This window comes from Sphaerodactylus townsendi, linkage group LG06 (genome assembly GCF_021028975.2).
Source record: "Sphaerodactylus townsendi isolate TG3544 linkage group LG06, MPM_Stown_v2.3, whole genome shotgun sequence".
Lineage (NCBI taxonomy): Eukaryota > Metazoa > Chordata > Lepidosauria > Squamata > Sphaerodactylidae > Sphaerodactylus > Sphaerodactylus townsendi.
This window is the reverse complement of record NC_059430.1, coordinates 113,080,728-113,095,001: the sequence shown is the minus strand read 5'-3', so window position 1 is coordinate 113,095,001 and position 14,274 is coordinate 113,080,728. Positions and strand designations below refer to the sequence as shown.

Genomic DNA, 14,274 nt, shown 5'->3' with positions numbered 1-14,274 from the left:
CGCAAGTTAAGAGGAGCCAGGATTGTACTCTGAGCCTGAGAGCAGAGCTACGCATTCAGGGAAATCACCAGGATTGCGATTCTGCATGCTCTCTCACATGCAATAGTTAAGAACATAAGAAACTCCTGCATGTAGAAAGTTTAGCGCTTAAGGGAGAAAGGTGCTAGCTGAGCCCTAAATTTCTACATGCAAGCAAAGCAGCCAAAAACAAACAAACCCAGTTGCCTGGAGTTTGAACTGGTACATTCAGATACACCTTGCTCTCTACTTTTGCTAAGTGCAGAAATGAGCTTTCATTCAAAAAGTAAGCTTCCTTTTCCCTCTTCTCCTTTCCCGTTGTCACATTCCCGGCACTTCAAAATACTAAGAGGGATTTCGTAGATATCGCACTTTTCAGTGCAACCCACTGCAGAATTACTCCAATCTAAAGCCACTGATTTTAAGGAACTGAAAATGCATTTTGCATGCAGAAGGTCCTAGGTTTCGCCTGCAACTTTTCCAACCAAGGAATTGGAGCACATGTTGCATGCAGAAGGTTCTAAGTTTAGCCTGCAGCATGTCCAGCCAAGGGACCGAAGGCACAGTTTGCATGCAGAAGGTTCTAGGTTTAGCCTGCAGCCAAGGGACCGAAGGCACAGTTTGCATGCAGAAGGTTCTAGGTTTAGCCTGCAGCATCTCCAGCCAAGGGACCGAAGGCACAGTTTGCATGCAGAAGGTTCTAGGTTTAGCCTGCAGCATCTCCAGCCAAGGGACCCAAGGCACAGTTTGCAAGCCGAAGGTTCTAGGTTTAGCCTGCAGCATCTCCAGTTAAGCTACCTCAACCAGCAGGGCTGGGAAAGACTGGGAAAGACCTTGTGGCTTTGACCAGTCAGAGTAGACAACAGTTGGTTGGAAAGCTCAAGAGTGTAATGCAGCTTCAGCTATTGTTTTACAGAAATAGTAAACCTTACAAAAAATCCTCTTGCAACTACAGTTCCCAGTGTTCCTCAGGAAAAGCCACATCCCTTAAACTGGTTTTATGGTGTAGTGAAGACTTTCCCTTCCCTGCAGCATTTTTTTATTCTTTCACGGCCTACACCATTTCCCATCAACACTGAAATTACCCCAAAGAGAAGAGAGGACACAAGCTTGGGAGAAATGAGTCGAGCCACGGCTACTGTAAAAACACTCTCTTTTTTCCTTTTCAAAACAAAACAAAAACAAAACAGAAAGGAGATAGATTTGTTGTGCACCTATTACTCAGGTTGGGAACGTCTGGTTCAGTATACATCTGATCCTCTTTTTATGAGCAGCTGTGGGGGGATATTTTTGTTGACAAGAAGAATCAGGAGACAAGGAGAAAGGGGGGGGGGGGGAAGTTGGCCAACATTTGAAGGCAAATGTCCAAAACTAAGGCAAATGTCTGAGAGCAAGAGCAGGCAAAGTCCTGAGGTAGGGAGAAGGCACCACCTAGGTGATAGCCGCATGTGGCCGCTGTGCTTAAAAGTTGCCGCCTCCAAATGCCAGCCATTTACACTCAGTTCTCGTACACAGTCCTGTTGGTATCCAAAAGAAAAGTCCTCTTTTTGATCCAACACAGTGGTTGCATCAAAACAGAGAGGCCATTCCCCCTTTCAGACCGTCTCCGGAGTACTGAAGGAACTGTGCCATCATCTCTGTTAGATCCTTCCACCTTCCACCAACAGCCTTTTTTCCCATCTAGTTTTCCTCTTTTGGTGGTCTCGCCTCCCACTTCAAGGTACCCGTTTAGTACAAGCGTCTGGCAACCACAGGTCTCCGTGCCATCGGAGTGAAGAGCAAGCTTTCAGCCTTTCCTTGTCTTTTTTTTGTTTCTTGCTTTTCTTCCAGATGTTCTTCTCAGATAGGTGAAGAGCTGGTTGGGATTTCTTGGAGAAGTGTGCTTGTTTCCGGCGAACAGGGAGTTATAAAGAGCAAGATTCCTATAATGAGAAGAGGCAAAAATCTCAGCCCTTTGAACAATGCTCTCTTGGCATTCTCTAAAAACTCTAATAGAGCTGGACTTAGGGCTTTTAGGTCCACACCTGGAGAAGCCACCTTGTGGTTCTGCAAGAAGCGCACACAGAAGGAAGTTCTGCCATGATATTTCCCAGTACTAAAGTCCTGCTGCTCTTGATGAAATTGAGTCTGCTAATGAATTCTTAGTTTTGACCATGTTGGTTTGCAGTGGAAGAGCTAAATTCAAGTCCAGGACCAGCAAGACTTTGGCGGATTCCGGATGGGCCAAAAACAGTAGTGTGAAAACAGGGTGAAAGCAGTGTAAAAGGGGTTAAAACAGTGTAAAAAGGTTTACACTGTTTTCACACCGCTGTTTTTGGCCCATGAAGAATCTGCCTTTGTTAGATATCTTGTATCTGACTAACGAAGCCTTGACTCCAGAAAGCTTATACCCTCAACGTCTCATTGGCCTCTAAGATGCTACTGAACTTGGATCTTGCGCCAGTGAATTCTTAAAGGCACACAAACCCTTTTTGGGTCTGGATTTAGAATCCCTAGGTTTATTAAGTCCTAAGTTTATGCTTCCACACATTTTGTGGAATCACATATGGGAATACAGTAAGAGCTTTACATCAAAGAGAGGTTTCATGGTTCTTTGTAGAACAGATCTATAGAAACTGGGTGAACTGCTAGATGACCTTGGCCCAGTTACTTTCCTCTCAGCCTAACCTAACCTACAGGTTGGGTGTTGTGGTTTTTCCAGCCTGCAGGGTTGTGGTCTGGTAGTTTTTGCTCCTAATGTTTTGCCTGCATTTATGGGGGGCGTCTTCAGAGGCATGTCACAGTAAGATATGTTTCTCTCCAGGGCACAGAACCACATCTTACCACGACATGACTCTGAAGACACCAGCCATAGATACTGGCGAAACGTTAGGAGCAAAAACCACCAGACCATGGTCACGCAGTCCAAAAACCCCATAACACCCAGTTGATTCTGGTCATAAACCCCTTCAACAATACCCCACAGTTAATTTGTAAGGGCAAAGACCCCATTATTCTGCGCATGCAGAATAATGCGCTTTCAATCCACTTTCAAAGCACTTTGAAGCTGGATTTTACTGTGTGGAATAGCAGAATCCACTTGCAAACAATTGTGAAAGTGGATTGAATGTGCATTATTTTACATATGCAGAAGGGGCCAAAGTGAAGTAGGAGGGACAATTATGTGCCTCTCTATGCGCTCCTTTTACCCCGAGCAGGATAACCTTGCACTAGACAGATACTCAAGGGAGGAATGTATGCATTCCTAGCAGTGAATTATTGGAAAGTTTGTCAAAACTGCAGTCTGACTGACTTTTGGGGTGGGAGAGAGAGCCATGAGAAAAGGTGGTTTGAATGCATTCTGAAATCCTAATTAGCATCCCAGGAAGCACAGTTAGAAGTGGTTGTTGTGAGTTTTCCAGGCTGTGTGGCCGTGGTCTGGTAGATCTTGTTTCTAATGTTTCACCTGCATCTGTGGCTGGCATCTTCAGAGGTGTATCACAGAGAGAAGTCTGTTGCACACTGTGATACACCTCTGAAGATGCCAGCCACAGATGCAGGCAGAAAGTTAGGAGCAAGATCTACCAGACCATGGCCACACAGCCCGGAAAACCCACAACAACCAGTTGAATCCGGCCGTGAAAACCTTCGACAATACACAGTTAGAAGTGCTCCACCTACGGGTGACTGTTTCAATAGATCCTCACCTGAGAACTCTCAGAAGTTCATCTTGCTGTGTTTCGTAAGACTCCTCCGGAAAAGCTTTTCTAGCATATCTGTGCTTGCAGGCACCGGATGATTCCTGGGACCCCTAAAGCCAAGAGGATACAAACTCTCGTCAGATAGCCATAAAATATGCTCACGTGCAAAGAACAAAAAGAATACTTTTTTAAAAAATGAGCACACCAGCTTTTGTTATTTCTCATAATTTAAAAGCATATTTTTAAAGCACACCTGTGGACACGAACGCTGTCCAATTCTAGGACATATTTATGTTCACTTCTCCGTGCTTTTCTAAGAAGAGGGGTAAAAACAGGCAAGCCTGAATTTGCACCTTGTGACCTCACCACATTCTTAGATTATATAACTGTCCCATATATAGCCCCAAAGGAATGCTTTCCTTCTGTCGTGTGGGGTGTAAAGTTTAGAGGCCCCCACAATGGCTTCGTGCCAGCCCTGGCTTTTATGGCCACATGAGTCAATGACAGTGCAGGATAATGCAAAGACAGTGTCAATGTAAAGTAATGGTTAAGCCCATAAATTCTGAACCAGGGTACTCCAGGTCAAATTCCGGCTCACAAACACATGAAGGTTCTTCTACGAAATCAGACCACTGTCTCCTGAGCCGAGTATCATCTGCTCTGACAGGAAATGGCTGTCCTGGACCTCAGCAGGGGTCTTCCTTACATCCAATGTGGTGTAATGGTAAGACTATTGGACAAGGAACTGGGAGAGCCAAGTTCAAAATCTCACTCTTCATGGAAGCTTGCTTGGTTACTTGGTGACTCGCAATCTAACCTATTCCACAGAGTATCTGAATAATTGGGTTTTATGCCATGCTTTTCTCTACCTTTAAGGAAAACAACTTATAATTCCCAGCAAGGTATAGTGGTTAAGAGCTGGTGCACTCTAATCTGGAGAACTGGGTTTGATTCCCCGCTCTGCCACTTGAGCTGTGGAGGCTTATCTGGGGAATTCAGATTGGCTTGTGCACTCCAACACACGCCAGTTAGGTGACCTTGGGCTAGTCACAGTTCTTTGGAGCTCTCTCAGTCCCACCTACCTCACAGGGTGTTTGTTGTGGGGTGGGGGGGAGGGAAAGGAGATTGTAAGCCCCTTTGAGTCTCATTACAGGAGAGAAAGGGGGGGGTATAAATACAAACTCTTATTCCTTTCCTCTCACCACAGCAGATACCTTGTGAGGGCTGAGAGAGTTTGGAGGGAACTGTGACTGGTCCAAGGTCACCCAGCAGGCTTCATGTGGAGGAGAGGGAAACAAACCTGGTTCTCCAGATTCGAGTCTGCTGCTCTTAACCATTATACCACACTGACAACTTCAGACTAAAGGTCAAGAGGAGGCAGGAGTTCAGCGGTGGAGGACAGGCTTCCTGTGAAGAAAGCTCCAGGTTCAATCTCTGGCATCGCTCGATTAGGAAGACCCTCTTTTTTCACCTGTCTGTGACCCAGAAAAGTTGCCAATCCAGATATACAGGGCTCAATAGATGGTTGGTACAAAGCAGCATATCATTCTGCCATTGTCCTACCTAAACAGGTTGTTGTGCCCATTACCAAAATACGCTTGAAGAATTTAGCACAGGTAAGCTAGTAACTATGTGTCGGCTGCAAAATTGTACGCTCAGGTTGTCCTGCTACTCGAGTTAAATTTCTTTTCACAGCTTAAGGGCCAGAGACCTTTGATTTTTGTTGAAAAGCAAGAACTCTGAGAATTCTGCTGTACTGAAGACAAAAGGGAAACTTTATGCTTGAGCCGTATGGCTACACAACTTACCAAAGTCTTTTAAAACAGAGGCTCACTGAATAGCCAGTGTGGTGTCATGGCAAGAGTGTGAGACTAGAAGCCCCGGTTGAAACCAGAAAAGAACGTCACAGCCAATCAAATAGGAAACTAAATGGACTGATTCAAAACCAGTAAGTCCTAATTTAATGAATACTACACAAGTCTGAGGTAATCCATTTTGTACTACCTTAGGAAGGGGGGAAGCTCCCTGTGAGGCGTTCCTGACAGAAGTTGTCTCACAGGCCACATTAATGCCATTTGTGGGCTGAACGCAGCCCACTGGCTATATTGTGGCACCCTTGCTTTAACCCACAGGTGTCAAACTCGCGGCCCTCCAGATGTTATGGACTACAGTTCCCATCATCCCTGGCAGTATGATGCTGGCAGGGGATGATGGGAACTGTAGTCCATAACATCTGGAGGGCCGCGAATTTGACACCTATGCTTTAACCTATTCTCACTGACTCTCTCCAGAAAATCTTTTTGAGGAAAGGTGCCAGAGATCGGACACAGGACCAACCTGGATTCCAAACATGCTCTGCACCTCATGCCTCAAAGTGGTTCACATACTGTTTGCATTCTCTCTCTCTCTCTCTCTCTCTCTCTCTCATACACACACACACGCAATTCTCACCAGTAGCACCAGGAGCCCTCTAAGTCAGGAAGGGGCAGTTATTCTAACACTTACCAAGGCCTTTTGTGGCAAAAAGTAGTGCAGATGCTATCCCGGGAGTGCGCACACTCGCACCGGTCAAGAGCTCTCTTCTGACGCTCCGCCAGGTTTCCCAGGCCATAGGGAGTGGAGTGCCTGTCGTAACAAAATCAACAACAACAGAAAAGGCAATCCGGTTACCATCCATTATCAGAAAGGAGGTTTACAATGAAGTCTTGGTCGGTAGCCAAGCAGGCTTGGCACTAACAATGTCTGTTTGTAGTTGAGAGGTAAAAGAGCAATTTTCTACAGTGCGGGGCGGGCGGGGGGGGCAAGGTTACCTCCCTTCCCCCAGCTTAACTCCTGCACACCCGTCTCGGAGCTCCAGCATGCAGAATGAGGGCTGCTGCCCATTCTTGGTCTTTCTGAACTTCAAGATCCTAGAAATATTCTTTGGACTTGAGCCACGAGACGTTGGGAAATGAGCTCTGCCATAAAATCTCTGAAGCTCGCCAGATGATACCAGAAGAGCAGGGAGGGATTCTGGATCCAGGGACAGGGCATGCGGATTTCACATGTTCTGCGTGTTCTGAACACAAGAGCATGAGAAGAGCTCTGCTGAATCAGACCAGCGGTCCTTCTGGTCCAGCATCCTGCCTCGCACAGACAGTTGCACTGGGGGGCCAACAAGCATGGAACAAAGGTCAAGGCCTTCCCTTCTCGATGCTGCCTTCAAAGACTCCCTGCCTCTGAATATGGAGGTTCCCTTTTGGCACCCTGGCTAGTAGACAGTGATAGACATCTCCTCCATGAATCTGTCTAATCCAGTGGTTCTCAACCTTCCTAATGCCGTAACCCTTTAATACAGTTCCTCATGTTATGGTGACCCCGAACCCTAACACTTATCCATTTTACAGATGGAGAACACTGATGCAGAGAGTCTTAGGCGACCCCTGTGAAAGGGTCGTTCGACCCCCAAAGGGGTCGTGACCCACAGGTTGAGAACCACTGGTCTAATCCCTCAAGGACACATTAAGCTGCCCTCTACCATCAAAGTCCATCTGGTCTACTCTAACAGGCACCAGCTTTTCAGAAATCTGAGCAGAGGTCTTATGCATCACCTATTTCCCAATCTTTTTAATTCAGGGGTGTCTAACTCTGGTGCATCAGATGTTCATGGACTGCAATTCCCATCAGCAGCAGGGGTTGATGCCAGCAGGGGCTGATGTTGAAGATCAGCTGGGGCTGATGGGAATTGTAGTCCATGAACATCTGGAGTGCCACAGGTTTACCGACCAAGGAATGGATGGATGGCTGAGTTGACCATGAGCCAGCTGCCAGGATATCTGACCCACAGGGGGCTCGAATTCCTGACTGCGTGAGTGGCAGTGCGAGCAACCACTACGCCACACGGCTCCTCAAAGTATACTATAGACCTGCCCAAAAGGACAACTGACATAAGGAAAGTGTTTTCCTTACAGGAAAAAAGAGTGTGGAGCTTATTAGGAAAAACAAAATAAGCGGGAAGGTGACATAGAAACAGGACTGAGGTTTATCAAAGCCGAATAGCGTGGGAAAGGTGACAGAAAGAACTTTGTCCTCCCACCCCCATAATACTAGATCTTGGGATCATTTGATGAAGTTGATGGGCAATCGACTCAGGATGGGGAAAAAATGCCTCTTCACATAAAATGTATCATTGACCCACAGAGCTCAATGCCACGAGCTGTTAAAAGAGGAATCAACACATGCACAGAGGAGACGTGGATCGAGCATTAGTGGGGTCTCCATGTTGGGTAAATTTAGACTCTTATCTCCACACTAGGCTCATTCCGCACATGCAGAATAATGCACTTTCAAACTGCTTTCAGTGCTCTTTGAAGCTGTGCGGAATGGCAAAATCCACTTGCAAACAGTTGTGAAAGTGGTTTGAAAGTGCATTATTTTGCGTGTGCGGAAGGGGCCCTAGAGTGTAACAGATATTTCACATGTGCAGTATCAGCCTGCCTTTTCCCCCACCTAAAATGAGCCTCTGAGATGTTGGGGGAAGCTGCTACCTTTCTGCTCCACTTGTGGGTGTGCATCTAGCTCTCTGCTGAGGGGGGACCTCTTGGCCTGTCTCGCAGACCTGGGACATTCCTTCTATCAAGAGCTTTGCAAAAAAAATGCCCTTGCAAGTCCTCAGTTACCTAGATGTCATTTCCAGCATGGGTCCCAGCCTCCCCCAGCCCATCTTCCTGAAACACTCAGGAACAGTGTGCTATTTGCAGGGGAAGTTGAAACTCAAGACTGCATGTCAGCGGGCATCATTAGAGCCACATTTGGGCGAGAGACGCTGTTCAGCTTGGGTCTGCCAGTGCAGGGACGAACAGCAATATCTGCTTTGCCATCTCCTACAATGGGTTAGCCTCTCCCAGCTGCAAGACGCGCAGGCCTCCCTGCTTCAGGTCTAGAGAAGAATCAACTGGGGAGCCCTCCCCTCCCCCCCACAGAAAGAATTTGCAGTTAGAGGAAGCGTTGAATATCCTCGAATTCGAAGCAAATTGTGCTTTTCCCATCACTGTTCCAAACAGGTAGTCAGCTTTGTCTGCTAAAAAAGGGCAAGATTCGAATCCAGGGGAAAAAATCGTGATTTGAATCCAGAAGCACCTTAAAGACCAACAAAATTTCCAGGCTTGAAGGCTAACCAAACTCTCTTTCTTCAGTGACAAGTAGCCAGGTGTTTCTCCCTTGCTTTAGTCAAGCTGATCACATTTGGCATTCTATCCCTGCTTCCGGTCTTCCTTCTTTGCAACACCTCTTCCATCTCCCAACTGGGATATAAGGGCTCAGGGATCTTCAGTCCCACTTGTATCTGATGAAGGCAGCTCTGGCTCTTGAAGGCTTCTGCCCTGGAAATCTTGTAGGTTTTTAAGCTGGTGCTATGCACATCACATCTTAATAAGCCTATTCTGTCTCAACGTGCTGCTTACCCAAAGTGGCCATCATAGCAGAGAACAACTGTAATTTACATTTACTTGGGGTTTTTTTTTTAGGGGGTGGGGTTGTAGAAATGTGTCAATCTGCAATGCTAATGGTCAGCCCCAGAAATTCCACGTAAAACAGATCCTTGCCGCACTTTAAACATTAAAGAGTGACAGATTTATTATTGCATAATAATAATAGACAAAAGCCATATCCCCTAATAAACTAGTTAATCATTAACGGGCCACCAGGCTGCGGTTTTCTTTCCCTGGCCGGAATGTACATGTCCCTGCAAACTAACCGCTCAGTCCTTTTACACGCGTTACACACAGAGAAACGTGACTGGATCCGTACGTCATCGGCCACAGTGTACTACCTCCTGGAGTTTCCCAGGTGGACACGAAAGTCCAGCAGGTGAATTATGACGACGGTGCGGTTTTCAACAATGTGGCGCTCTGTTGATTGACCTGTGCAAATGCAACTTAAGGGAAGCATCTCACAAGGCTTTTTCCACCGCTCACCCCTTCACTCGGCGGGTGGGAAGCAAGAGCTGCCCCGACGCTCAACCAGAACATACAGCCAAAGATCTCTCTGGCCGTACAAGCGACCAGCGTTTCGACTCACCCCGGCGTGTTGATCCAGATAATGTCCAGGTGGCAGAAATATATGCATTCCTTGTCCATCCAATTATTGCAAGAGCAGCGCTTTGTCCTCAGGTGCTTGCTGTTGGCCGCAGCTCGGGGGGACTCTGCCGAAGGACGGCCCAGACCTGCCCGAGACAAAATTACGGATCAAGAGATCAGGCATCGCTCTGGATGGGAAGAGCCAGGAATGTGCCACGGTATGTAAACACAGCAATTAGCTTGCCACCTAATCTCTAGGACAGCCATATAACCAGGGCAGTTGTCAGCACTGCCACAGTGATTAGATCCCCTTTTTAAAAAAAGTTTATCTGCCTTCTTTTAGTTTGCAAAGAGCAGGCTTTTTAACAGTGCAAGCCTGCAGCGGGGGGCCAGGAGGCACAGCAAGAAGAGGAACCGGAGTGCGCTTCATGCGCAGAGCCTCAGCACTCTGGCAGGCTGCAAGAAGTGTTCGGAGGAGCATAATCCACACAGTGCACACATGCCTGCAGCGCATGGCCCAAAGACGACACTGGTCTTATCACCGATACCTGGGCTCCTTATCGAGAGCCAGGCCGGCCACAGATTGCAAGTCGGCAAACTGTCAGGTTCTCCAGGATTTTGCTCAGAAAAAGTTGCAAGGGGCAGGACGGGGAGTTGATTCTTTCTGACAAGGAGAGGATGGGATAGGGGACATATCTTTTTTGGTCAAGTCCTCAGTGCTGTTACCTGTGACAGATAGATGCCCGAGCACAGCCCCTGGGAGAGGAGGGGGGGTCCTGTCTCCATTTGCTCACCCCCCAACTCCATTTGCTCACCTCCTTTTTAAACAGGGTTTGTCTGAAAGGAAAAGGAATGGGACAAGGCTGCGCTCCTAACGCACTCTTTCCTGGGAGTCAGCCCCACTGGCTGATACTAAGCTCCTTTCTGAGTAGACCTAGAAAAGGACAAGGGTCCCGCAGCCAAAGAGGGGGGAGAATGATCAAAAGAAGCATGCCTATATATATATAGGCATGCATCAAAAAATGCATCAAACATGCATGCATCAAAAAAAAATCATGGGCAGAGTTGCATAAAAATGTGTGCATTAAAAAAAGAGGGGGGGGATTATTTGCAAAGTTGCGTAAAAGCTTGTGCGTAAAAGCTGACGACTTCAAAATAACCCGGGAAGAAAATAATAATAATAATAATTGGCAAAGTTGCCTAAAAGTGGATGCATTTTTTTAAAGAACAAAGGAGGCACCTCACCTTCTTCCAGCAGGACGCAAAGCGTGAGAAGAAGGGGGAAAAACCTGGCCGGATTGTTTAGCATTGCGGTTTTCGCGTAATCCTTTAATAAGCCGAAAGCTGCCAGCTCGCCTCCCTCCAGAGCTGCAAAGAAGCTCTTGGGAAGCTGCCGGGTGCCGCAGGTGCTTTATAGCCCCGCCGGCGTGGCACGTCACAGCCTGCGGGCCACGCCCACCCACCCCTCTCCCCCCGTCCCCCAGGCTGGCAAAGCAACGTGAATGCCAAGGCAGCTGGCCCGCCCTCTTTGGCATTCTCCCTGCACTTCTGGATAGACTTGCCTTGGCTTTCAAGTACCAGGCATGGCAATGGCTGGCCTGGCCTGGGTGTCTTTGGGAGAGGGGGTATGGCCATCCAGCACCAAGGGGGCAGACAGAGGGCTAAGACTAATCCCTCCCCAGGTGTGGGGGACCCTTGACGTTTTGCATCCCAGACAGGTACACGGATCCTAGAGGCTTCAGCCTACGCCTTCAGTTTAGGTTGGCACAGCAATCCTTTGAGGTAGGTTCGGAGGAAACCCCAAGGTGCCCTGGTCGACTGCGTGACTAATCAGGATTCGAACTCGCTTCTCAGGGACAGGATGCGAAGAGGTCCTAATTCGGGGGGGGGGGGTCTCCTTTTTAAGCTGGGTTGGTCTCCAGGGATCTCCAATGGAAAGGACTGAGCAGGAGATGATCTGTGAGTCCTCTGCCCGAGTCTTGGGAGAGCTGCCCCAGAACACAGTAGATGGTTGTGGTGGGTTTTCCGGGCTGTGTGGTCATGGTCTGGTGGATCTTGTTCCTAATGCTTTGCCTGCATCAGTGGCAAAGGGAAGTGTGTCACACAGTGTGTCCAGCGTGTGACAGTGTGTAACAGACTTCCCTCTGTGATACACCTCTGAAGATGCCAGCCACAGATGCAGGCGAAACGTTAGGAACAAGATCCGCCAGACCCCGGCCACACAGCCCGGAAAACCCACCACAACCAGTTGAATCCAGCCGTGAAAGCCTTCGACAACACAGTAGACCATATTTCTCAGGATGAAATAACCTCATGATCTTGGAAAGGGGTGTGGCTATTGTAGCTCAGTGGCAGAGTGTCTGGTCTGTTTGCAGAAGGTCGCAATCCCCAGCATCAATCCCCAGCATCTCTAGTTGAAAGGCTCAAGCAGCAAGTGAGGGAAAGACCTCTGCGTGGGACCCTGGACGGTGCTTGCTAATCAGACTAGAGTCGGCATTGCTGACATTGACAGGATCCAAGTCAGGCTGAAGCAGCTTCGTATGTTCTGTTTCATTTAGGACAGGTTCCATCTCACTTTTGCCCATGACGGGCACCAGGTTGGCTTCTGTAGGATTTCCAGACGATCTCTCGCCTGCGTACCTGAACAGCCTCTTTACCTGCAGCGTCAAGTGCCTTTGGATCACACCCAGGAATATTGCAAAATGTCCTACGACCGGGCAGGAATCCAACCTGCTGCCTCCTCAGCCCAAATCTCAATTCGCTCTCCCATTGTTAGTGAACATTATTATGTATGACATTTTTTTCCCAAGCTTCAAAGGACATCTATGGTCCTTCCGACTTCTTTTATCCTACCCAGTGGCCCAAAGTCACCCAGTTAGCAAATGGCCCAAAGTCACCCAGTAAGGCTATGTCAAGATTTTAACTCAGACCTCCCTGCTCTGACACACTGTTGTGTCTCTGTTTGAGCTGGGCTTATCCAAACAGAAAACAGTGGCTGAAAGCAGTCAGAAGAAGCAAAACTATCCCGTGCGTGAGACCCCCTGTCCTGGTTGGATTTCTACAATTCGGAACTGAAATTAAGCTCGGTGCCTGATTTAACACACACACACACCCCAATCCAAGAAGAAGAAGAGTTTGAATTTATATTCCCCTTTCTCTCCTGTAAGGAGACTCAAAGGGGCTTACAAACTCCTTTCCCTTCCCCCCTCACAACAAACACCCTGTGAGGTAGGTGGGGCTGAGAGAGCTCCGAAGAACTGCGACTAGCCTAAGGTCACCTTTGAGGTAGGTTCAGAGGAAACCCCAAGGTGCCCTGGTCTCTCACCTAACTGGCATGTGTTGGAGTGCACAAGCTAATCTAGTTCACCAGATAAGCTTCCACAGCTCAAGCGGCAGAGCAGGGAATCAAACCTGGTTCTCCAGATTGGAGTGCACCTGCTCTTAACCACTACACCACGCTGGCTCTACACCACCCAAGGTTCAAGGTCTTGGGCAAAGCAACATCCTTTGGTTTGGAAACCCATCTTCTTGGTCCCAGACGGGTAAGTCACAGTCGCTGGTATCAGCTATGCAGGCTGAATGCGTGTGTGCCTGAGTGTTGGCGGAAGAGTCTTCTTTGCCTGAATCTGAGCCGCAGTGTAGCCATGCTTTTGAGAATGGTCTGCAAGACAGTATCTTGAAAAATAAGAAACGCTTGCCTGTGGTTCCTAACCCTGGTGGCAGCTACTCATGATGCCAATCAATCACCGTGGCACAAAAATAGGAGCATGGACAATGCTACCTTGCGGGATCCAGATCCCAGGGACCTCTTGCATCTGCAGCGACAAATTCAACTTGTGGGGATGTGGTTCTGCATCATTCAAAGATTCCGAGAAAAAGGCTAAAGTAATATTTGCAGGTACGGGTTAGGTCTGATTCACACATCCTCGTTCATCATTTGCTGAATTCTCTCTGCAAGGTTTGATCTGTCTATCTGCAACATTTTAAATCTCATCCTTCCTCCAAGGAGCTCAGGGGAGAGTACGCACACACACATCCTCGCCACCACACCAATTCTTGATCTACACTGGTTCACTCATGTAAACACTAACTTGAATACACGGGCATCATTAAGGTCCCTTTCACACATGCAGAATAATGCACTTTCAATCCACTTTCAATGCGCTTTGAAGCTGGATTTTACTGTGCAGAATTGCAAAATCCACTTTCAAACCGTTGTGAAAGTGGACTGAAAGTGCATTATTCTGCATCAGCGGAAGGGGCCAGAATGATCGTGCACGCGTGAATTCGCCTTTATCACTTTGCTTCCTCCCCCCCCCCCCTCATTCTTTTGGCCGCTTGTAAGGTCATTGCTAGAAGTTGCCACCTGGGGGCGCCGCTCCTCACGCATAGTTGGCTTCTACAACTTGCCAAATTGCATTTTCAAGAGGATTAAACGTGCACGTTTCGTCTTGCCGTCAAATCTGTGTCCTTCTGTGGCCCGTTTGGGAATTCTGGATTTTTGTGCCAGACTGCTGGGC

At 47.9% G+C, this 14,274-nt stretch overlaps 1 protein-coding gene across 1 annotated transcript; it reads right to left on the bottom strand.

Annotated features, from left to right (window-relative positions):
* Positions 1-808: 808 nt before the first annotated feature.
* On the bottom strand, positions 809-11,105 carry EDN2 (endothelin 2). The gene is made up of 5 exons (XM_048501247.1): positions 11,000-11,105; positions 9,756-9,900; positions 6,204-6,323; positions 3,705-3,808; positions 809-1,940 (listed from the first exon to the last, which is right to left on the bottom strand). The coding sequence occupies exons 1-4, from the start codon at positions 11,061-11,063 to the stop codon at positions 3,715-3,717; spliced, it is 423 nt and encodes a 140-aa protein (XP_048357204.1). The 5' UTR covers positions 11,064-11,105; the 3' UTR covers positions 809-1,940; positions 3,705-3,714.
* Positions 11,106-14,274: the final 3,169 nt, after the last annotated feature.

Excerpts from the sequence above, each read along its gene's own strand:
- EDN2 (XM_048501247.1), bottom strand. The coding sequence starts at position 11,063 with ATGCTAAACAATCCGGCCAGGTTTTTCCCCCTTCTTCTCACGCTTTGC. Across the intron at positions 9,901-10,999 it reads TTGCGTCCTGCTGGAAGAAG|GTCTGGGCCGTCCTTCGGCA; the intron begins GTGAGGTGCCTC and ends TGTCTCGGGCAG. Across the intron at positions 3,809-6,203 it reads TTTTGCCACAAAAGGCCTTG|GGGTCCCAGGAATCATCCGG; the intron begins GTAAGTGTTAGA and ends TCTTGGCTTTAG.